General features: G+C 45.9%; 1 protein-coding gene and 1 long non-coding RNA gene across 5 annotated transcripts; one reads left to right on the top strand and one right to left on the bottom strand.

Annotated features, from left to right (window-relative positions):
* Nucleotides 1-575: 575 nt before the first annotated feature.
* On the bottom strand, nt 576-21,900 carry LOC120670051. Of its 4 annotated transcripts, none has more exons than XR_005673037.1 (3): nt 21,612-21,900; nt 1,891-2,154; nt 576-1,156 (listed from the first exon to the last, which is right to left on the bottom strand). It is a non-coding gene; the product is annotated as an uncharacterized LOC120670051 (long non-coding RNA). The 4 variants fall into 4 exon arrangements; XR_005673036.1 differs by having other exon boundaries at nt 576-825; nt 21,612-21,899; XR_005673038.1 differs by lacking the exon at nt 21,612-21,900 and having other exon boundaries at nt 1,891-2,371.
* LOC120670049 lies at nt 13,558-15,310 on the top strand. Its single transcript, XM_039950030.1, has 2 exons — nt 13,558-14,718; nt 14,920-15,310. Exons 1-2 carry the CDS (start codon nt 13,590-13,592, stop codon nt 14,937-14,939), a joined length of 1,149 nt encoding a protein of 382 aa, XP_039805964.1. The 5' UTR covers nt 13,558-13,589; the 3' UTR covers nt 14,940-15,310.
* Nucleotides 21,901-25,211: the final 3,311 nt, after the last annotated feature.

Below are 25,211 nucleotides of genomic sequence, written 5' to 3'. Positions count from 1 at the left end.
CCGACATGAATCTTGGAGAAGTCGTCGATCCCTTTTGAGAAAAAAAATAGGAAGGATCTTTAAAAAGTTCATTGCCCTGACATGGATCTTTATAAAGTTGCAAAAGGCATCGTGGCAAGGATCATTTTTGGCACAAATGAGGGTATTTAAACTGGGAACATATCAGGTGTAAACTAATATTTCCGTGCAAACCGTACAAACTCTAATCTAGACCACCGGATAACATCCTAAGGGGGCGCAAAGGGAGTGGAAGGGGGATTTGCAAAAGTATGATTACCCAATTCAAGGGTGGACGCACTACTCCAACGCCCCCCATCACCGCCTGTTCCAAATAGGTATCACCGCCGGTTTGAGGGATAGGTATCACCGCCGGTTTGAGGGGCGTTTGATTTAAATCAATGGTGATAGGAAGGGTCATCACCGCCAGTTTTCCAACCGGCGGTGATGGGAAGGTCATTATCGCCGGTTCATAAACCGTTGGTGATGAGTGCTCATCACCACTGGTTTGTGGTTGGAACCGGCGGTGAAGACCATTTTCCCATCAAAAAGAATATTTATACAATAATGTTGCATAATTTTTAAAGCATATATAATTATATTAGCATAATTCAACCAAACAACTCGGACATTGAGATTAAACAAAAGGACATTGAGATTAAACAAAAGAGTTCATACATCAAAAAGAGTTCATACATCAAGATTGTTTACATCCCCTTCTCTACCTTCACAATTACCACGGGCCCCTCCATCATCATTCTCCGCATTATTCTAACTTGTTTCCCACAACGAGACTTGACTTGAATCATGAAAATCGCCCTATTATACCTGTGAATTCATAACCTTAAATCAACAAAGAGAAATGACATGAACTACTAAAATAAAGTTTAACAAAAAGCTACTAAAATAAAGTTTAACAAAAAGCTTTCTCTTTGTAAATTTATCTTTCAACAGTTGAGTAGTTACAAAGCAAAATTGCAAGAGAGTAGCAAAAGCAGCAACAGCTAATTCCATTTTATTCATTGCATGAGAGCAGTAGCAGCAGCTAATTCCACTTTATTCATTGCTAGAGAGCAGCAGCAGCAGCTAATTCCATTTTATTCACCGCTTCGATATGATGAGAAACCCTAAACATTGCAGCTTGTAACAAACAAGCTTGCTGTCAGTAAAATAATGTTTGTCAGTGTTCAATCACCATGAGAAACCCTAAACATTGCAGCTTGTAACATCTGAGCGGTAAGAGATAAAAATGGCATACTTTGTGTAAATTTGTATGCACGTAGATGCGACAATTTCAGACCTAAAGACTATAACTGATGTAAGCTAATCAAATGCAATAGCCTAAGAAATTAAGTGAAAAGCCAGTTGTTTACTCAGCTACATCTATGTTCAGTGTTTAGTCAGCTGAATTCTGACAGATGTTTTCTTACCATTTGACAAAAGCTATATAAACATGTGAAACTATTACTTGCAATGCTATGTAGTGTAAAAACAAAAGGCTACCAGACATATATCCACAGAATTTTCCCCAGGAAATCGAAATGCTGACAGAGAAAAGAAACTATTCATTCAGCATATGTCATTCATAGAAACAAGATCAAAATCAGGAATCATATACCTATAACTAGCTAGTAAATCATAAAGAATCAGACCTAAGATGACATGACACCACACATAAGTTGATAAACGGATCGAACATATAAGAAATTGAATGACAACCAATTTATAAAAACGATCTGCACTGATCTCTAACCACATTAGAACAACCCAATCAGGATATGCAAGATCGCATCAGTCAACAAGCCAGCCAGCGCGAGAGATCATCTAATTCTAATCTAGATATATAAAATTGAAGGGATAGAACGAACGATGGGGACAGAGACCGATGCGAACCTCCTCGCGATGGCACGCGGCGTGCGCAGGGATGGCGAGCGGCGCTGGACTTCCTCGCGGACGGCGGCGCGGCAGCAGGAGGAACTGCGGCCGGCAGCGCGCCTCTGCACAGGACGGCGCGGCAGCAGGAGGGGCTCTGGGCGGGCGGCGCCATACCTCCTCGCGGGATGGCGCGGCAGCAGGAAGGTCTCGGGGTGGACGGTGCCGGACCTCCTCGCTGGACGGCGCGGCAGCAGGAGGGGCTCGGGGCCGGCGGCGCCGGACCTCCTCGCGGGCGGCGCGGCCGCAGATGCGCGGTGAGGCGGCGTCGGGGTTGGGGGCGTCGGCGGCAGGGATCTGAGGCGCAGGTGCGCGGGCTCTGGGAAATTTTGGGAGGGCGAGGCGCGAGCAGGCCGATTTTGATGGATAATTGTGGTTCACGGCTTCACCGCCGGGTCAGAAACTAGCCGTACCCGGCGGTGTTGATGGCACTCACCGCCGGGTCCAGCCATCACCAGCAGCGATCATATTTTTTTTATATTTATGTTCTATTAAAAAATAAATAGTAAAATTCATCCTAAATCTCTACTAATAATACGAACGTAGTGTCTATGTTGCAGGGCTCAGCCGGCACAACCAATGGGTCTCTCCCATTCACATAGTTCAAAACCCATCTGCTATCCACGACGCATCATTCACCACCGTGCAGGGTGAGGAGGAACAGGAACGAGATCCTCTGCAGTCGTGCTCTTCGACAGCACTCTGCAGTCATCACAATTTGCACCGTCGAGTGCGAACCAACAGCGATCGTGCATCCCAAGCCTCTCAGTCTCACAAAAATGGCCATGAAGCGGCCCATTTGAGCCCAGGCCATCTCTGCTCGGGATTTCTTCCCCTCCGTCATCGTCTTCCGCGTTCAACACCACCGCGGCGCGTACCTCGGGCGCCGCCCGTGCTCCAAGGCAAGATGTGGCTGGTGGCGCAGCTGGCGCTGACCGGCGCGGAGGAGGCGCTGCACACCTGCACCTGCCGGGGAACATGGCGTTGTGGAGCACGGCCACCGCGATGTCGCCGCTGTTCATTGCCGCGGGGTCGTACTTGAGCACGGCGTTCGTCGGTGCATGGGGTGGCTGCTCGACAACCGAACCGGTTGAGGCTGGACAGTGTATATTGGGTGCTGGCATTGGTCGGCGCCATGAACTTTAGTTGCAGAAGCTCCCGGCCGTCGGACGTTCGCGTGTGGCTGGCCGGCACCGGCGTCGCTGCTGCGACCTCTCACAAGAACAGGAAAACGCGGCAGCCATGGCGACGCGCAGCAGGATGCGCGCTGTGGGCGGGGCCGCTCCTTCCTCTGTGCGCTCTGGCCGCGGGCGGGGCCGCGCGCTCCGGCCGCGTGCTCCGTCAGGCGGGGGCCATGTCTTCCTTCGCGTGCTCCGGCCTGCAGCGGAGCCCCATGTGCGGCTCCCCCGGTGGAGCTCAGCTCACGAAGGAGCTCGGGGAGCGCCGGGGCCGCGCCGCCGTGGTTGCGGAACAGGCCAGGCTGTTGTTGGGCCGAGGTCCAGTGCGTGAAGGGTGGAGCTCTTGGGGAGCTTGTCACCGTTGGATTGGTGCAGACGGCGCCGATGCGATGACTGCAGTGCCGTCGAAGAGCATGACTGCAGAGGATCTCGTTCCGAGAAGGAGGCCACGGCATGCCTAAATAAGTTTCTTTAAGGTTATTTTATTTTATTCATAACTTTGTGCCCGTAGATTGCACAGACCTTTACCTAGTTTAGTCCTAGTGGTACATAAAAGCACTTTAGTTCACTCTAAATACTACATAGTTAAAATAGCGAGTAAATATAGAGGAAAGGTAGCTTCAATTGATGATAAGGGTCCCATAACCGCATAAACATAGTTAAGATAGCGCATAAATATAGAGAAAGGTTGTGGGAGGAAGAAGGAGATGGGTACATGCTTATCACCGCCGGTTCGTGTTACAAACCGCTGGTGATGTGCCTCATCACCGCCGGTTCGTGGCTGGAACCGTTGGTGATGCCCTACGACACCATCACCGCCGGTTCGTAACACAAACCGGCGGTGATGTCTCATCACCGCCGGTTTTAATGACCACTACGGCCACCGACTTTGAAATTGGTGGTGATGAGACATCACCGCCGGTTCGTCTGGAACCGGCGGTGATACTCTGTTTGCAATATCTAGTTCTCTAATAGTGGCGGTTAATTGTAAATTACACAATCCTCCATACCTCTTGGATGTTGATCCGATGATTTAGATTGGAGTTTGCACGTAGAGATTGGTTTGTACCTGATATGTTCCCCTTTAAACTAGGGTTATTTTATTTTGGAGAGGAAATAGTGTATGTATATGTGGAGTTAGGTAACCCTGATATTTTCTAGTGAAAGTGTTCCCAAAAACATTTTGTCCACCGCATTGTAACAATTCCTCTATGGCATTGTTAGAAAACTTGTGCCTGCAGTGCCTATTTGCGAAAGACACATGGGAGCAGGTCAAGCAAGAAGGCCAGTTGATTAAAGGCGGCCCTGATGTATACGGTGTGGAACCTCTGGAAGGAAAGAAACGAGAATTTTCGACAGAAAAGTTGCAAGCTCCACCTGTCGTAATACAAATCAAGGAAGAAATGGAGCTGCGCGTGTGCGAATCCCAGTCTTTTTTGTTTCTAATGTTAGTCTTTTTCAAGTGTTTGAGTTTAATTTGTTTCATATAGTAGACATATTGTAAGAGCATCTCCACGAGTCTCCCTTTCCCGCAATAAATTGTTGATATTGGAAAGAAATATGCTCCAGCAGTTCCCCGATACCTCTCCTTTAGTTTTCCTCCAATAATTATTGGGTTGTCCCAATATCTCACCTCAACTCCCCTCAAATAAAGGGAGAACTTTGGCTCTCCCAATATATTGTTGTATTTGGTTGAGATTATTGGGGAACTGTAAAAACATGTCTCCCAAATCCCAATAACCTATGAAAATTGTATTGAGACATTCCAATAATATGTTATTGGAAGTTGTTTATTGGGAGACTGCTAGAGATGCTCTAAGATCGGAATTGCTTGTCCTTGTATGACATGCATGGCAGGCAGTGCTCCTGCCTTCTTTTTAGAAAATAAAAAAGGACATGAGAATTTTACATTATTCTAGTCGTAGTAGGGACTTTTCCTTAAAGTTATTGTTAATTTCCCCTGAACTACGTTCTAACTTGCGCATTTTCCTCTTTCAATTCAAATCTTCCACAAGTACTCCTCGTTCATCAACATCTACTTGACAGATCTCAAGTTCTCAACCTTGCTGTCCAACCACCATAACTCACGGCCCAATCAATGACTTGCCAAGAAATTCTCTGCACTCTCAACTTGGCATAGTTTCCTTCCAGCCAGGTAACTCCACAGTCGCCCACCAATCGCTGTCCCAAGATCCAAAAACTTGAGCAGCTGCACTGTCTGCAGCTACCGTTACGTATCGGGCATCCAACTCCAACTAGCTATTCCTGATCAGTCAGTAGCAGTGTTTCTTGTTGCCACATCCCTGATCAATCATGTACTTATGCATCACACATTCAATGGATGGTGACATGGTCCTAAGTTCATCCGCTCGGCTCATGCCCCATGTCCGACAGTGATGCCGGCGATGCAATGCCCTGAGGTCGCCGGCGGGATGAAGCTAGCACGACGTTGTCAGAATTTATGTAGTGTATCGCGTCGATTCTGGAACTTATTATTAGCATTATTTTATCAGATATGGATGGAGGTGACCATGTCTCTGGTTGCTTTCCGAATTCAGTGCAGTTTTCATCTGTTATTATTATCTTTAAAATATCACTATTGCGAAGAATCAATTATTTGGTTTTCCATCACCGGATGGTGCAGGAAAGCTCTCGAAATTTATGATTGTAGCCGAATTATTGAACAAATTTGTGGTCCTGTTTTGCCAAAGCTTGTAAGAGATTCGACTTGCTAATTTGATATGATATTTTGTCGCATGCTGTATGTTTGATTAGTAAGAAGGTGCCAAGGAGGACGTGTTTCTTGTTTGGTAATCTCACTTCTCTTATTGAATTCATTCATTACTGTTATGAAAAATACTTCGACGCTCTTTCTTTCATGAAACTACCTGATAATCGAGTAAAAAGACACAGCATCATCACTCAACTTTTAGAGCTAATAGAATGAGGCCATGTAGCATTGACAGTTGCTAAAAATCGAGCGATGATAGGATAAAAATAACTCGATTTTGCCAACTGATCTTCTGGGCGTGAATCCGTCGAAAATTTGGCTACAAATCACTCAAAAAAAAAAGACCCCACTCATGCATATTAAACAGACCATCATTTACAAATCAAAAGGATTTCTTATCAAAATAAGAAAGACCATGACATGAACATGACTCAAACTTAGAAATGTAGAAAAAAAAATAGAAATTCACAATATTAAAAAATCGATTGACGCACGTATCAGATTGCCAGTCGTAGGCCCCGTTCATGAAATTAGGCTTCCCCTACGACTACGAAGTATACCAATTATCAAAGGGAATTAATTAATCTGAGTCACCTATCTTCATGGCCTCATGGGCCATATAGCCGCATACAGAACCACGTCTTGGGCCATGCCTGGTCCGAGAATACAGAACTTGGTGTGGATCATTGGACTTGTTTCCTTATTAGCCCATCATTTCCTAGTTTTTCTTAACCCAGACTCAGCCCATGCATCTTTGGTTTCTCATCCCCCCCCCCCCCCCCCCCCCCCCCCCCCCCGAAAAGCTCATTCTTTCGTTAGTTTAGTTAATTTAGCCTAAGATTTATTTCGTCCTTTTTCTTACATGTAACCCACACAGTATGTCCAAAACTATTCACGCTCTCACAAAGCCAAAACCCGTGGTAGTGAAGTCTTTTTTAGAACCGACACGGCAAACCATTTGTTTCTGAAATTATGTTAGTAACATTTGTATGCATATGAATCTGATGCATTTAAGTTGTACCGCGATCTGTTGTACTCTTGTCCTCGATTGTTAGGATAGTGAAATTGCTAGACGAATGGCTTGACACTTGTTTTAGTGATGTTTCAGACTGAGTTATCTTGCACTACGTACTGGGAAGAGTCTTTGGTCCTCACCGTCGTAATATTACTGAAACTTACAGGACATATTCTGTCAGTTACCATGAAGAGCATTTAATTTCCAAATTTTGTCTCGTATAGTGACATGTGCTATTTCTCATCTCATGTTCCTCTCGACCGAACTGGATCTGTGGATTCACCAAGCAACTATCATGAATTTATCTTTTTATATTTGTTCTGGCATTTATTCCTTCCCCTGATAAGTGTGTGCAAGCAAAGTTCTTTACTTTGGACGCTCTTGTGCCTGCTTATCCATGAAAACTACAAGGCTGTACAGCTCACGGCCAAGTTACTACATCGAAGCAAAGTGCCATGTTCCCTCCTGAAGATTGATATTGCAAAGGCCTTTGACACAGTTAACTGGCAATTCCCACTCGATCTTCTGCAGCATCTCGGTTTTTCCAGGCGCTGGGTGAACTGGATTTCCATCATTTTGTCCACGGCAAACACAAAGGTGATTCTGAATGGAACCCCAGGTATAGGAGAATTTGCCATGCAAGGAGACTCCGTCAGGGGGATCCTCTATCACCGTTACTTTTTGTGCTAGTTATGGAAGTGCTCAATGCTCTCCTCAAACTTGCCGATGATAAAGGCCTTTTCATTACTTTACACCCCAAGGTCAAGGAGAGGGCATTCATGCATGCCGATGATGTGGTGATATTTTCCTCGCCGGAACAACAAGACTTGACAGCCATAAGAGCAATTCTTGAAATTTTTGCGGGCGCGTCGGGCCTCAGAACTAATTTGGCCAAATGTCATATCTCACCAATCCAGTGCAACTAGGATGCAACGGCGCAATTACTCAATCATTTCTCAGGGAAGATTGATCCGTTTTCTATCAAATATCTGGGCATTCCACTGGGTTTACGTAAGTTGAGCAAAGGGGATCTCCAGCCGTTGGTCGACAAAATCGCCAATCGCCTACCCACCTGGAAAGCAGGGTTGTTGAATAAGGCGGGGAGAACTGTCCTGGTCAGGACTACTTTGTCTGCTATACCAACTCACACGGCTCTTGCAGTCAACCTTTCGCCATGGTTGATAAAATGTATTGACAGCTACAGAAGGGGATTTCTTTGGAGTGGAAATCAGTCGGCAAAAGGGGGATATTGTCTTTTAGCATGGCCAAGAGTTTGTCGCCCACCTGATTTAGGAGGCCTGGGGATAGTTGACCTGCAGCGCTTTGGATATGCCTTACGCATGAGATGGCTATGGCAGCGTCGAGCTGATGATGCACGTTCTTGGCATCTACTCTCACATGAATCAGAAACGATTGTGGAGGCAATGTTCATGGCATCGACATACGTTCAGTTGGGGGACGACTGTAAGGCCTTATTCTGGACAGATCGCTGGCTGCAGGGCAGGTCCATTTCTGAACTTGCACCCTGCCTATGTAACGCTGTTGGATCGCGTATTAAGAAGTAGAGAACGGTCGCGCAAGCCTTACAGGGGGACAATTGGATCAGGGATATTTCGGTGTCACACCCGGTTTTAAGGACAAAACCGAATGCATAACTATATGTATGTCAGGATCAAGTTTCATACATATAGAGACATCATAAGTGAATAATCAGTACAGTATCACGAAAAAGAGAACTAAAACAAATAAAAGACTATCAGAGTTTACAGCTTATCCTGGAAACAAAGGCTCCAAACTTCACAGGCAATCGACTGGGGGTTGCGCACGCCTAGAACTCAGCAGCATCTTCAAAAGACTTCACCACAACTTTCTCCTTCTGAGCAGCAGTAAGCAAGGGTGAGTACACTTATGGTTGGTACTCAGCAAGGCCACAAGAAATAACCAGAAAATGATTTAAATCCATCTTTAAGTTTATTAATCATGTGAGGGTCCAAGCCGCTCTTGACCGTGAGCACGGCTAACCAGTTAGTTTTAACTCTGCAGAGGTTATACACTTTCACCACAATTCGCGCAAAAGTTCCGAAGAACTTTGAACCCAACCACGCAATGTGCTAGCTAGGCACAATACCACACTTCCGAGGTGTGATTGCATAGGGACGCTATGAGGCCTTTACAAAGATTCCCTAACCTATGACAATCCGCTAAGGTTTCAAGTCAAAGCGGTCATAACACTGTCCTAATGAGGTGGTACCTTGCCAAAGGACCATTAAACAATACCAATTGCCCCAAGAGGATCGAGCTATACCCCGTCGATGCTTCCCCTCTTGCCCTTTCGGTAAGACTGTCACAAGCTAGAGTCTCTAATTAATCAGTCAAGACCAGAGCCATGTAGTATTGTGGTTGTACTGTTTTCTTGAGTGGTTCTCCATGTTCCAATTAAATCATATAATCTTGTAAAAAGCATAGATAGAAGTATGGTTAGGGTCACTTGCCTTTCTCCAACGAAAAGCTACTCTTACTGCTCTTCAGCTTTTGCTCACTTGGAACTCTTGATCTTCAATCTTCGAACGGCGATCCATCTACTCGGAGCAATCATCGAGCAAACATACAAAGCAAACAAGAAGATACATCTAAGAACAATACACCAAAACAAAAGAAAGGCTTTAAAAGAACGTACTAACGGATAGGGCTCGTTGCTATGGTTACGGAGGCGCAAGAAACACAGAAAACGGAACTAAAACGGCGATTCTATGGGATAAACGATGCTTCAGGGATCTAGTCGCGATTAACTATAGAGTTAAGAGCTAACAGAAAAGATTCGTAAGACACAATAAAGTGTGCTCACAGAGGATAAAAAGGGTATAAAGCTATTGCACATGTCACAAGGATCACGCAAGCACGAGAATCGATGAAAACGGAGTTAAAACATGAAAGATATGGCTAAAACAGTGCACCAGGGACTTGTTTGTGAGAGTTTTGAACTTCCAGGGGCTAACTCTAAAGAAACCAGGGACTTATACATAATTAAACCTTAATCACAGGGGCTAACATGCAAAAACTCGAGCTCTGGACGGCAGGTTGGATTTTAGAAAAGCCCAGGGGTTAAAACATAAAAGGGAGGGCCGTTTTGTAATTATTTTTGAACTAGAGGGGACCGCGGGTTGATTTCGGAAAAAGTGGAGGGCTCTTTTGCAAAAACACCATGGCTGACCGGTATTTGATAGGTTTGATTCAGGATGGATCTAATCTCGGCCGTTGGATCTGATCTAGACGGCTCGGGTTCGATGGGGCGGGTTGGCGGCGGCGCAAGGCTGCCGGCGGCGAGCTAGGCGGCGGCGCATCGCCGGTGTGTCGCGTCTACGCGATTCCGGCCCCGATTCAACTCGGGTCTTGCTCTGGGAGCACGCGCACGGCACGGCGAACGCATCTAGGGCAGCGGCTCGAGCTAAAGCGGACGGGGCAGCGCTTGCGGCGACGCAAGGCAGAAGGGCGGCGACGTCGAGCTATCTCGCGCGAAGGAGAGTGTAAAGGAGAGGGAAAAGGGGCCGGTGAGAGTTCTCACTACGATGCGGTGCTCCGGCGGCAGCTTTTGGAGGCGAGGGAGCGACGGGACGGCGGTGCGGCGATGGGCTCCGAGCTCGGCAACAATGGCAGCTCGCGAGCTAGGGTTTCGCGAGGGCGTGGCGACTGCGGCTCGGTTGGATGGGTTCACGGGGTGCGGGCGGCGCCTTTTATAGGCCGGGGCCGAGGCCCTTGGCGTGCGCGCCAAGGCGCAGCGCAGAACTCGGGAGGCGGCCGGACTCTGCGGAGTCCGTGGCACACACGGGAGGAGGAAGAAGGAAGGCCTAACGGCGAGGCCCGCATGGCAGAGAGTGAGAGGGGAGAGGGGCGCCGGATTGGGCCGGAAGAAGGGAGCGGGCCGGCTGGGCTGCAGTGGAGGAGAAGAAGAAAGAAGAAGCTGGGCCGGTGGTTGGGGCTTTGGGCCTAGGAGGGGAAGGAAATAGAAAAGTTTTGCATTTTTTTTTGAAAATGATCCTAATCAATTTAATTCAAATTCAAGAGAATTTAAACTTGAGTTGAACAACAAGCAATGGAATAATGCATTGCGGCATGAATGCAACACAAAAGAACAACCTTATTTAATTTTTTTAAAAAACAAACAATCTATTTTCTTTTACACTAAATTCTCTGTAAAGACAATAAGTGTTGAACAAATTTTTAAAATTACAAGAAAATTGTTGTTTTTTTATTTTAATCACATCCTGAAATCCAAAATATTCAGGGTGTGACATTCGGGGGCCTTGACAGTGCAAGTAATCCTGGAATATCTGTGCATTTGGGATTTGACGAGAGGGATACAACTTCAGGACAACCAAAACGATCGGATTTGTTGGATGTGGACCTCAGATAAGGTCTTCTCAACTTCTTCAGCCTATAGGTCCTTTTTCATTGGACAACATCCGATTGAAGGGGCCAAAATCCTTCAGAAGGCGTGAGCGCCGCCCAAATGCAAGTTTTTTTTATTTGGTTGGTACTGCATGATCGATGCTGGACGGCGGACCAGCGCAGACGACATGGCTTGCAGAATGATGATACGTGTGCCCTGTGTAACCAAGCACCAGAAACTATCGAGCACCTGTTGCTCGTCTTCCCTTTCTCAAGGGAGGTTTGGTTCAAGTCTTTGCGCAGGATGCATTGGGAGGCAGTTTCCCCCTCTGCCCAAACATACGCTCTTGCTGAATGGTGGTATGGTGCAAGGAAACGTATTCCCAAAGATGATCGCAAGTACTTTGATTCCCTTGTGGTTCTAGTATGCTGGCTCCTTTGGAAAGAGAGGAATAATAGGACCTTCGATCGCCGAGTCCAAACAATCGATGATTTATTGTCTAGGGTCGCAGAGGAGATTATGTCTTGGTACCAGGCTGGGTACAAACAGTTGGAGTTAGCGGTAGCCGTTCTAGGCACGCTCACTGGTCGCGCAACAATTACGGTGTAATAATCTTTTGTATTTGTGTCAGGCCGGCTCCTTTCTGCAGTCGAGCCCTCTTGTAATATAACACATTCTTCTTCCTTTTAATGAAAAACGTGCTCAGGCACGGTCGCGAAAAAAAATAATGGCCAATTGAGATACAAGGGTAATTAGTAAGAGCACAACATACATGAAATTCTATGATATTATCTTAGGCGCTATATTAGTCTCACAAATGGAGAAGTATGAATTGTTACAACATTCCCTATCTAGGTGATTCTTAAAGCATATTAGTTTAAGTCTTTCACGATTAGAATTGTGTTTGTTACTTTCATATTATTGTTGTTTTATTCAAATTTTCTATGCGCGTAGCATCACACGGCCCATCACCTAGTATATAAAAAAGAGAAAAATCCGCTTTTACACCCTTGAACATCACAAAAACACGATTTTCAATCTTTAACTACAAAACCTGATAACAAAGTCCATCCAACCATTGAAATCGGGCAAATTTGGCCCTTTAGGTGGTTTTGAAGGTGATTTTCTATTTTGTGAGAATTAGAAATATTTAAATTTAAACTAAAAATTTATAAGCAACTCATTTTAAATAAAAAAAGTACAAAATTTTCTAAAAATGTAACCTATCTATTGGTACGATATTTTTTAGTTATTCTGATCTATTTTTTTATTTTCATAATATTTAGTTGCTTGTAATTATGTCTATAGTTTTTAAATAACTAAGATTTAAATAGAGCAATAATAAGTAGGTTATATTTTTAGAAAAAAATTGGTACTAGTTTCATATTTTTCTGATTTAAAATCAATTAGGTTTGATTTTTTAAAGCTAATTAATTTTTTTATTTTTAAAAATACAAAACTACCTTTGAAACCATTCCAATGACCAAATTTGCCCGATTTTAATAGTTGGATTGTCTATATTATCCGGTTTTATAGTTGAACGATATTTCGAGGGTGTATTTTGAATTTCTCCCTACAAAAAATACTGGCACCGGATTACTCAATCTGCCAACGCCACCTCACCCCAAGCGTGTTCTTCCCATCCAAGTTGGACTAAGGGTAGAGTCTAGACCGGGTCTCGCTAATTTACGGTTGACCGTAGGGAGAGGCTCCCTACGGTCGATCTCCCGACCGTTTTTTTCTTTTTTAGTAAGTTTTTGTCGTTTTGTAATAAAAAAGGTTTAGGAAAAAAATTCAGAAAACATTTTCGGAGAGATAGAAAAAATTTCAAGGGGAATTTTAGAGAGAGAAAAAAAATTCAAGAAAAAATTTAGATAGATAAAAAAAAATTCAAGAAAAAAATTAACGAGACAAAATTTGTGCAAAAATCAATTGAAGGGCGGAGGCCACACGACGCGCGGCGTGTTGCCCTCCTCCTCCGGCACGCGTCCATGGCGGAGCGGCGCGGCGCGCCGGGGGGAGGGAGGGAGGAGGAGCAGGGGCCATGGCGCGGCGGGGCGGAGCGAGCGGAGGCGCTGTTGGGGTGCGGCGCGAGCAGAGGCAGCTCGCCACGCCGCCGGGGTAAAAAGGAGGCTCCTCCCTTTCACTTACACGTGGGGTCCGCAGTAGCTTCCGTTATGTTAACAGTAGGATTGAACGGAATGGCATTGAAGGGATAAAACATTAAATTTTGATGGCAACAAAGGGATAACTTAATTTTCAGTGGTATTGAAGGAATTGATATAAATTTTGATGGCATTGAAGGAATTAACTCCTCTCAATTTCGCCAGCACACAATCCCACGGCGAGATGGAGGCTCCCGGTGAGAAGGCGGCCCAAGGGCCGGTGCTGACGGAGGCGGTCACCGGCGAGGTCCTCTTCCGCCTCCCGCCGGACCAGCCGGCATGCCTCTTCCGCGCGGCGGCCGTCTGCCAGGCGTGGCGTGCCTTCCTCACCAGCCCTGACAATGTCCGCACCTACCGCGGCTTCCACACGGCGCCGCCAGTTCTGGGCTTCCTGCAGAACACCGGCCGCTCCGACGAGCCGTTTCCTCGCTTCGTAACCACCGCCGCCCCGTCGCCGCCGCTCCACCACCACCCGGAGTTCGACTGCGAGTTCTGGCTCGCGCTCGATTGCCGCCACGGTCGCGTGCTCTTCCACACGAATTTTCCCCTCGGCCTCATCGTCTGGAGCCCCGTCACCGGCGACTATCAGGTCCTGCCTGAGGAGCCTATCCAGCTCGACCCGCCTGATCCTCCCTACAGCGACTTCGCCGGTGCGGTGCTCTGCGCGGTGGACGGCTGTGACCACCTCGACTGCCCCCCTCAGGGGCCGTTCCGCGTGGTCTTCGCGGCCACCTCCTACGAGAACGTCGACGTGGTTTCCACATGGGCGATCCTCTACTCTTCGGAGACCGGAGCCTGGACCGAGCCGAGCACAGTCCACCCCGGCGCCGTCATGAACTCGCCCGGCGTGACGAGCATCATGGGCCCAAGTCTGCTCGCCGGCGACGCGCTCTACTTCACCCTGGACCTCCTCAACAACCGTACTGTTCTCAGGTACGATTTGGGCGGGGGTGCCCTGACGGTGATGGACCCTCCACCGTTGGTTAGGAGGGACACGTTCCTGGTGACCGGGGAGGGTGGAGGGCTGGGAGTTGCCGCCGTGGAGGGCTACAGCCTCCGCCTCTGGTCCTGGGAGGCTGCTGCTGGATGGGCGCTGCGCAGGGTCATCGACCTGGAGATGTCGATACCCTTTACCATCGGAGCCCCCATCACCCAGCTCAAGGTGATTGGCTTTGCAGAGATGTCGGGTACCATCTTCGTCAGTGCAAATGGCATAATCTCCAGTGTCCAGTTGAGGTCTGGCCGAGTCAGCAAGTTCAGCAGGACCCCCAATTCCTACACTATCTTTCCCTTCGAGATCTTCTACACTCTAGGTACTAGCCTCACTTGTTTCAGTGCTCTCTTAATAATGTTCAGCATATGTGACCGACCGTTCCTGGTGTTAGTTGTGGAAAATAAGTTAGTGCTGTTCATTTTAGCTGCTCGCGGAAACTTGATTCGTCTTGTGATTTGCTGACAAGTGACAAGAAATTTTGGTTTATGTCCATAATTCCTCTTGTGTGTTTTTTCTGCAGGAACGCAGCAGGGGCCATAAGCAACACAAGTTTCCAGTGCAAGGTCTTCTACATCAAGCTGGAAGTATCTAGTGCTGCTGAATGCAGATAGTTTTCTTGGCCTTCTCTGCAAGATGGTGACTGCAGTAGAATAGTAGTACTCTCATTGTGCTTTGGGAACTTGAGTTTGCAATCAGATTAGGAGAATGATATTGCTCCTCGTGATAACGTGATGATTTTTCCAGGAATCCATACTTACAAACTAAGTGTGCTCGTTTGAGATTTTTTACTGTAGCTAATGCTAATGTTCATTTCATGGTCAGTAGCTTGCTTTGGAATTTTGAAATCATGTGTGACTCTGCTTCTCTTTCCCTGAAGAAATTAAGAAAGTGTATTTGTGGGTTTGTCTCAATGTGAATGTTCTAAACATGGTTTGCACAAGTAGCTTCAGAATTTAATTTAATTCATGCACATGGTAGGTGGATATGAAAATGTTTAAAGTTATGCTGGTATGTTTTCAGTTTGTTTGTGCGGTATGAACTGAATGAGTCTTTTAATAGAAATTAAATTTCTGACTAATAACTTGGATACCTGTTTTAAGCAAGAGAGGCACTTCTATTTAGCAATTTCTTTAATGTTTGTTTAAGCTTGATTTCTATCAAAAAACTTTGTGCAAGTGTGGCTGTTCATTGGTGGAGCTGCGGATAAGATGTTTCTGCTGTTTATTTAGCATTAGCTGTAGAAAAGTTCATTGAGAGCGAATGTTTGATTCACCAACCTGTTTGTGTTACTTTCATAATTTGTCTATTTCTGTAACATTGGGAGGAGTTTCTACCTGTGAGGGACCAAGTGCAGGTGCATCAGTCGAATGGAAATGGTGAACAGCTTGGGTTTTTGGTGGAACACCTCTTTAGCATTAATGAGATTAGTGCTGGCCTAATTTGTTTACCTTTAGTTGTTCTGTTCAAGGTAGCTTATCTCTTCAATTTCTTAGCTAGGTTGATCATGGTGTCAAGTTTGATGAACTTTTTTGTAAGTTGATAACCATGTGCTACCCTACTCTGTGTGAACTCCAGAATTTTACATAGCATTGGAATTGAAGTCTAGAATGACTAATCAGATATAGGCATTTGAAATTGAAATACTGTAACTTCACAAGCGTCATGTTACTCTTGGCCAGTTTAGTTGGGTTCAACGCATTGTGGCTTCAAATTGATTGGATAAACAGAGACTTGTTAATTTGTTATAATATCTCGTGTGGGTATTCTGGTAAGTATTCAAAATAGTAGAGATTTTATAGTTGTGAACCTTGAAAACACAATGCGTTTTAACAACATCAGTAAACAGTATTGATCTCGAGCCTGGGATCCCAGGAAAACTGCAAAGGAGCTCAGCTAACAAGTTCATCAGTTTTTTTTTCTAAAGCATTTATCTAGAACCAAATAATCTGAGTAAACAGAAATGACACGACCATCCTTGCATCTGATGCAGACCAAACACTATACTTAGCACTCGGTTGCACCTGCCTTGAACGCACGTTCTCCAGTACTCAAAATCACATGACTATTTGGTTCCCTCCAATCACTCAACATAGGCAAGATGTTTTGGTTTCAACGGAACTCTCTGCATCCTGACGAACTTAGCTTGTAATTTTGAAACAGCCCTCTGCGGTATGAATTCAGGAAGATTTAGGTCGTAATCCTGATGAACTTGCTTGTAATTATACCAGTGTTTTGGTCGTTCTTGCACAGGACAAATGTGATCGATGGTCATGCATTCCCTTGTTTTTCTCATCTACATTCCATGCTGTCATGCATTCTACGTACTGGCAGCAATCTAGCTAGCATTTCTACGTACTGACATGCTGATCATCTATGCATGCTCTTGCGCTGAATGATATATGTATTGCATCTATCAATATAAAAATTAGTAAATGTATGGATGGTGCCAGTTTCTGTTTTCAGCACTTACCTCTATCTCACGTTTTTGTCAAAACCACAACTGAGCTGATTGATCAACTTTTGTACTCCTCTCTAACATAACAAATTCAGATAAACAAACTAGACTTGCAATAAAGAGATGGAAAAGGCTGTCACCAACTAGAGAACAGCCAGGGGCAGAGCTAGAGGTGTTTGTTAGGAAAAATAATACCAATGAATTACATTGGCGTTTTACAACTTCTATGGGTCTGGCGTTGTGGTGATACATTTTGCGTAATAAAGCATGGAGAATAGTCGGAATGTTGACTGACTTTATACTTTAACGATCCCTCTTCACTTGTACAAAAATAAATAACATTGTAAAAAGTTGATGTTTTGAAAAAGCAAGCTAGTACGACAACAGACCTGAACTCGTACCATCCTGGTGCTCAGTGATGTTATGAGAAGTTGTTTTGTGCAAATGATGTTATGAGCACTTGATTATTCAAATGGTCAGTACTGAAGGAAGAGCAAAATATTGAGGTTACATGCTTTCGTGACTCATGAATCACAGAACAGAACTGTTCCTTGAGGACCCAATGCAATGACTTGTGCCACGCGGTATCGCACTAAGAAGAGTACACTAGATATCCACCTAATACCAATGGTTATTGATGTTGCAAATTTTAGTGCAGATTAGACAAATTATGCTCCTTTGTTTGCTTTTGGAAACATCAGATGTTCAGATCTGATATGATCTAGAAGCTAGCTTTTCTATGTAAACTTTTGTTCTTCTGAATGATAACTTTGTTAGCTCTAGACACACCTTCTCGGTTAGAAATCTTGCAGACTGTGATTCACTGGGGTTTTTTTTTTTGAAAAACTGCCGGTATGTTGCATTTGCACGAGTCGATATATGAGCCCCAAGATCTTTACTAATAAGTCGCAGCATGGCAACAGCTGCTGTGTGTCCCAGGGCATATATACAGGACTTCATTTGTAGCATAGGCAAGGAACAATGATGCAACCAGAGATCTGATCTGCATGTATTCGTATCTCAGAACAATCTGATTTCTGCTTTTCTCTTGATCATTGAATATTCTAATCCTTCCATAACCTGCGTGAAAGGAATCGGGTGCTCGTAGTCTAAGAGGGGGAGTCAGTGAATTAGTCAAACTAAAAACCTTAACATCAAGCTCCAACTATTTGCATATAAATTAAACTAAGATATACTATCTAGATGTGCAACTAGTATTATTCTAGTATGAAAACTCTCATCCCAAAAGAGTTATGCAACCTATAGCCAATCCTATCAAGATTCTACTCTAGAAAGTAAAGTCACACAAAGATTGGAATAAGTAAATGCGGAAGTTTAAAGAGGGATGAGAGAACGCAAACTCTTGTGACACGAAGATTTATCCCGTGGTTCGGTTAGCCACAAAGGCACACCTACATCCACGTTGTTAAAGCACTCATAAAGAGTATTGCTTCTCGGCAATCAAGTCTCTTCCAAGGACACCAAGTCCACGGTCACCTTGATTCCAGGTTCCACTAAGGAGCTTCTCCTCCAAGAAAGGGGGTCTCCACATCCCCCGCACAAAGTTTGTCGTCGCCGCTCCACACCAAACCGGAGGGTCGAAGACGTGCCGGCGAGTCACCAAGACTCCAAGGATGGCCTGCTCACCGAGTACAAACTTGAGCTGCTCTCAAGCACAGCACACAAGGCACACAACCTTGCTATCACACTCAAACATGAGCTATCATAGCACTATCACTTACAAGAATGTGCTAAACCTGAAGGATTTGATCACTAAGCCCTTGGGTTGGCTTGGAGGTGTTCTTCAATGTGTCTAGGGTCTCTCTGAACTCCGGGAACTCCAAAATGGCCGGGGTGAGGCGCTTATATAGGCCACCAAGTCGAACTAGCCGTTTTGAGCCGTTACTGCTTTTTCTGCTTTTTCTGAGAAGGGCGTCGGATCATCCGACCCCACTGAGTTTTCCACGGTAGCCGTTATCTTTTAAACCATTCGCTGACGTCATTTGTCCGACTAGTTAGTCCGACGCGTTCTGAAGGCTACGTCGGATCATCCGACCCTGAAGGCAATTTTCCTTCCTCGAAAACAAGCTCTCTGCAGAATCACCCGAGCCTTTGTCCGACCTTCATTTCCATAGCGTCGGATAATCCGATCCCACAGACAGTTTTCCAAAATGCTAAAATAGGCTCTCTGAAGAATACTATTACTCATAGTCCGAGCCTGCATTTACTGCGTCGGATTATCCGGCTTCTTTGGTTGGATAGTCCGACCCTATGGTGTTCGGATTATCCAAGCCAACTGCCATTTTCTATTTCCATGGTGCACTTGTCCAACGTGTCGCAGCAGTCATTTGGACACTTCAAATATATTGGACTTGATATCTCTGCGTTGGATTGGACACCTCGTCTCGACGGTGCATTAGACGTCTCGACGGTACATTGGACGTCTCGAATATGACTTGGGCGTCATCCAAGGGACCTAAGAAATCCTACATATATGATCTCGCAAACTCGTTAGTCCCATTGATTGCGTTGTCACTCGATCACCAAAATCACTCGAAATGGCCTAAATAGGGCCATGTTCGTTACACTGTGATGAGTCAGTAAGTGCAGAACATGATCAGACTACATGTTTGCGAAACACAGGCATTACTCCGACATGAATCTTGGAGAAGTCGTTGATCCCTTTTGAGAAAAAAAATAGGAAGGATCTTTAAAAAGTTCATTGCCCTGACATGGATCTTTATAAAGTTGCAGAAGGCATCGTGGCAAGGATCATTGTTGGCACAAATGAGGGTATTTAAACTGGGAACATATCAAGTGTAAACTAACCTCTCCGTGCAAACCGTACAAACTCTAATCTGGACCACCGGATCAACATCTTAGGGGGGCACAGAGGGAGTGGAAGGGAGATTTGCAAAAGTATGATTACCCAATTCAAGGGTGGGCGCACTACTCCAACGCCCCCCATCACCGTCAGTTCCAAATAGGTAACACCGCCGGTTTGAGGGATAGGTATCACCGCCGGTTTGAGGGGCGTTTGATTCAAGTCGATGGTGATAGGAAGGGTCATCACCGCCAGTTTTCCAACCGGCGGTGATGGGAAGGTCATTATCACCGGTTCATAAACCGTTGGTGATGAGTGCTCATCACCACTGTTTTGTGGCTGGAACCGGCGGTGAAGATCATTTTCCCATCAAAAAAAATATTTATACAATAATGTTGCATAATTTTTAAAGCATATATAATTATATTAGCATAATTCAACCAAACAACTCGGACATTGAGATTAAACAAAAGAGTTCATACATCAAAAAGAGTTCATACATCAAGATTGTTTACATCCCCTTCTCTACCTTCACAATTACCACGGGCCCCTCCATCATCATTCTCCGCATTATTCTAACTGTTTCCCACAACGAGACTTGACTTGAATCATGAAAATCGTCCTATTATACTTGTGAATTCATAACCTTAAATCAACAAAGAGAAATGACATGAACTACTAAAATAAAGTTTAACAAAAAGCTTTCTCATTGTAAATTTATCTTTCAACAGTTGAGTAGTTACAAAGCAAAATTGCAAGAGAGTAGCAAAAGCAGCAACAGCTAATTCCATTTTATTCATTGCATGAGAGCAGTAGCAGCAGCTAATTCCACTTTATTCATTGCTAGAGAGCAGCAGCAGCAGCTAATTCCATTTTATTCACCGCTTCGATATGATGAGAAACCCTAAACATTGCAGCTTGTAACAAACAAGCTTGCTGTCAGTAAAATAATGTTTGTCAGTGTTCAATCACCATGAGAAACCCTAAACATTGCAGATTGTCACATCTGAGCGGTAAGAGATAAAAATGGCATACTTTGTGTAAATTTGTATGCACGTAGATGCTACAATTTCAGACCTAAAGACTATAACTGATGTAAGCTAATCAAATGCAATAGCCTAAGAAATTAAGTGAAAAGCCAGTTGTTTACTCAGCTACATCTATGTTCAGTCTTTAGTCAGCTGAATTCTGACAGATGTTTTCTTACCATTTGACAAAAGCTATATAAACATGTGAAACTATTACTTGCAATGCTATGTAGTGTAAAAACAAAAGGCTACCAGACATATATCCACAGAATTTTCCCCAGAAAATCGAAATGCTGACAGAGAAAAGAAACTATTCATTCAGCATATGTCATTCATAGAAACAAGATCAAAATCAGGAATCATATACCTATAACTAGCTAGTAATCATAAAGAATCAGACCTAAGATGACATGACACCACACATAAGTTGATAAACGGATCGAACATATAAGAAATTGAATGACAACCAATTTATAAAAACGATCTGCACTGATCTCTAACCACATTAGAACAACCCAATCAGGATATGCAAGATCACATCAATCAACAAGCCAGCCAGCGCGAGAGATCATCTAATTCTAATCTAGATATATAAAATTGAAGGGATAGAACGAACGATGGGGACAGAGACCGATGCGAACCTCCTCGCGATGGCACGCGGCGTGCGCAGGGATGGCGAGCGGCGCTGGACTTTCTCGCGGACGGCGGCGCGGCAGCAGGAGGAGCTGCGGCCGGCAGCGCGTCTCTGCACAGGACGGTGCGGCAGCAGGAGGGGCTCTGGGCGGGCTGCGCCATACCTCCTCGCGGGATAGCGCGGCAGCAGGAAGGTCTCGGGGTGGACGGTGCCGGACCTCCTCGCTGGACGGCGCGGCAGCAGGAGGGGCTCGGGGCCGGCGGCGCCGGACCTCCTCGCGGGCGGTCCGACAGTACGAGGGGCTCGGGGCGGACCACGCTGGACCTCCTCGCGGGCGGCGCGGCCGCAGATGCGCGGTGAGGCGGCGTCGGGGTCGGGGGCGTCGGCGGCAGGGATCTGGGGCGCAGGTGCGCGGGCTCTGGGAAATTTTGGGAGGGTGAGGCGCGAGCAGGCCGATTTTGATGGATAATTGTGGTTCACGGCTTCACCGCCGGGTCAGACACTAGCCGGCGGTGTTGATGGCACTCACCGCCGGGTCCAGCCATCACCCAGCAGCGATCATATTTTTATATTTATGTTCTATTAAAAAATAAATAGTAAAATTCATCCTAAATCTCTACTAATAATACGAACGTAGTGTCTATGTTGCAGGGCTCAGCCGGCACAACCAATGGGTCTCTCCCATTCACATTGTTCAAAACACATCTGCTATCCACAGACGCATCATTCACCACCGTGCAGGGTGACGAGGAGGAACGAGATCCTTTGCAGTCGTGCTCTTCGACAGCACTCTGCAGTCATCACAATATGCACCATCGAGTGTGAACCAACGGCGATCGTGCATCCCAAGCCTCTCAGTCTCACAAAAATGGCCCATGAAGCGGCCCATTTGAGCCCAGGCCATTTCTGCTCGGGATTTCTTCCCCTCCGTCATCGTCTTCCGCGTTCGACACCACCGCGGCGCGTACCTCGGCCGCCGCCCGTGCTCCTCGGGGGCTCCCGCCGGCCACCGCTCCAAGGCAGGATGTGGCTGGTGGCGCAGCTGGCGCTGACCGGCGCGGAGGAGGCGCTGCACGCCTGCACCTGCCGGGGAACATGGCGTTGTGGAGCACGGCCACCGTGATGTCGCCGTTATTCATTGCCGCGAGGTCGTACTTGAGCACGGCGTTCGTCGGCGCACAGGGTGGCTGCTAGACAACCTGAACCGGTCGAGGCTGGACAGTGTGTACTGGGTGCTGGCATTGGTCGGCGCCATGAACTTCAGTTGCAGAAGCTCCCGGCCGTCAGACGTTCGCGCGTGGCTGGCTGGCACCGGCGTCGCTGCTGTGACCTCTCACAAGAACAGGAAAACGCGGCAACCATGGCGACGCGCAGTAGGATACGCGCTGTGGGCGGGGCCGCTCCTTCCTCCGTGCGCTCTAGCCGCGGGCGGGGCCGCGCGCTCCGGCCGCGTGCTCCATCAGGCGGGGGCCGTGCCTTCCTTCGGGTGCTCCAGCCTGCAGCGGAGCCCCACGTGCGGCTCCCCCGGTGGAGCTCAGCTCATGGAAGAGCGCGGGGAGCGCCGGGGCCGCGCCGCCGTGGTTGCGGAATAGGCCAGGCTATTGTTGGGCCGAGGTCCAGTGCGTGAAGGGTGGAGCTCTTGGGGAGCTTGTCACCGTTGGATTGGTGCGGACGGCGCGGATGCGATGACTGCAGAGTGTAGTCGAAGAGCATGACTGCAGAGGATCTCGTTCCGAGAAGGAGGCCACGGCATGCCTGAATAAGTTTCTTTAAGGTTATTTTATTTTGTTCATAACATTGTGCCCATAGATTGCACTGACCTTTACCTAGTTTAGTCCTAGTGGTACATAAAAGAACTTTAGTTCACTCTAAATAGTACATAGTTAAAATAGCGTATAAATATAGAGGAAAGGTAGCTTCAATTGATGATAAGGGTCCCATAACCGCATAAACATAGTTAAGATAGCGCTTAAATATAGAGAAAGGTTGTGGGAGGAAGAAGGAGATGGGTACATGCTTATCACCGCCGGTTCGTGTTACAAACCGCTGGTGATGTGCCTCATCACCGCCGGTTCGTGGATGGAACCGTTGGTGATGCCCTATGACACCATCACCGCCGGTTTTAATGACCACTACGGCCACCGACTTTGAAATCGGCGGTGATGTCTGGAACCGGCGGTGATACTCTGTTTGCAATAGCTAGTTCTCTAGTAGTGGCGGTTAATTGTAAATTACCCAATCCCTCATGTCTTTTGGATGTTAATCCGGTGGTTTAGATTGGAGTTTGCACGTAGAGATTGGTTTGTACCTGATATGTTCTCCTTTAAACTAGGGTTATTTTATTTTGGAGAGGAAATAGTGTATGTATATGTGGAGTTAGGTAACCCTGATATTTTCTAGTGAAAGTGTTCCCAAAAACATTTTGTCCACCGCATTGTAACAATTCCTCTATGGCATTGTTAGAAAACTTGTGCCTGCAGTGCCTATTTGCGAAAGACACATGGGAGCAGGTCAAGCAAGAAGGCCAGTTGATTAAAGGCGGCCCTGATGTATACGGTGTGGAACCTCTGGAAGGAAAGAAACGAGAATTTTCGACAGAAAAGTTGCAAGCTCCACCTGTCGTAATACAAATCAAGGAAGAAATGGAGCTGCGCGTGTGCGAATCCCAGTCTTTTTTGTTTCTAATGTTAGTCTTTTTCAAGTGTTTGAGTTTAATTTGTTTCATATAGTAGACATATTGTAAGAGCATCTCCACGAGTCTCCCTTTCCCGCAATAAATTGTTGATATTGGAAAGAAATATGCTCCAGCAGTTCCCCGATACCTCTCCTTTAGTTTTCCTCCAATAATTATTGGGTTGTCCCAATATCTCACCTCAACTCCCCTCAAATAAAGGGAGAACTTTGGCTCTCCCAATATATTGTTGTATTTGGTTGAGATTATTGGGGAACTGTAAAAACATGTCTCCCAAATCCCAATAACCTATGAAAATTGTATTGAGACATTCCAATAATATGTTATTGGAAGTTGTTTATTGGGAGACTGCTAGAGATGCTCTAAGATCGGAATTGCTTGTCCTTGTATGACATGCATGGCAGGCAGTGCTCCTGCCTTCTTTTTAGAAAATAAAAAAGGACATGAGAATTTTACATTATTCTAGTCGTAGTAGGGACTTTTCCTTAAAGTTATTGTTAATTTCCCCTGAACTACGTTCTAACTTGCGCATTTTCCTCTTTCAATTCAAATCTTCCACAAGTACTCCTCGTTCATCAACATCTACTTGACAGATCTCAAGTTCTCAACCTTGCTGTCCAACCACCATAACTCACGGCCCAATCAATGACTTGCCAAGAAATTCTCTGCACTCTCAACTTGGCATAGTTTCCTTCCAGCCAGGTAACTCCACAGTCGCCCACCAATCGCTGTCCCAAGATCCAAAAACTTGAGCAGCTGCACTGTCTGCAGCTACCGTTACGTATCGGGCATCCAACTCCAACTAGCTATTCCTGATCAGTCAGTAGCAGTGTTTCTTGTTGCCACATCCCTGATCAATCATGTACTTATGCATCACACATTCAATGGATGGTGACATGGTCCTAAGTTCATCCGCTCGGCTCATGCCCCATGTCCGACAGTGATGCCGGCGATGCAATGCCCTGAGGTCGCCGGCGGGATGAAGCTAGCACGACGTTGTCAGAATTTATGTAGTGTATCGCGTCGATTCTGGAACTTATTATTAGCATTATTTTATCAGATATGGATGGAGGTGACCATGTCTCTGGTTGCTTTCCGAATTCAGTGCAGTTTTCATCTGTTATTATTATCTTTAAAATATCACTATTGCGAAGAATCAATTATTTGGTTTTCCATCAC

The sequence above is a fragment of the Panicum virgatum genome, chromosome 4N, assembly GCF_016808335.1.
Source record: "Panicum virgatum strain AP13 chromosome 4N, P.virgatum_v5, whole genome shotgun sequence".
Lineage (NCBI taxonomy): Eukaryota > Viridiplantae > Streptophyta > Magnoliopsida > Poales > Poaceae > Panicum > Panicum virgatum.
This window is presented reverse-complemented; position numbering and strand designations above follow the sequence as displayed.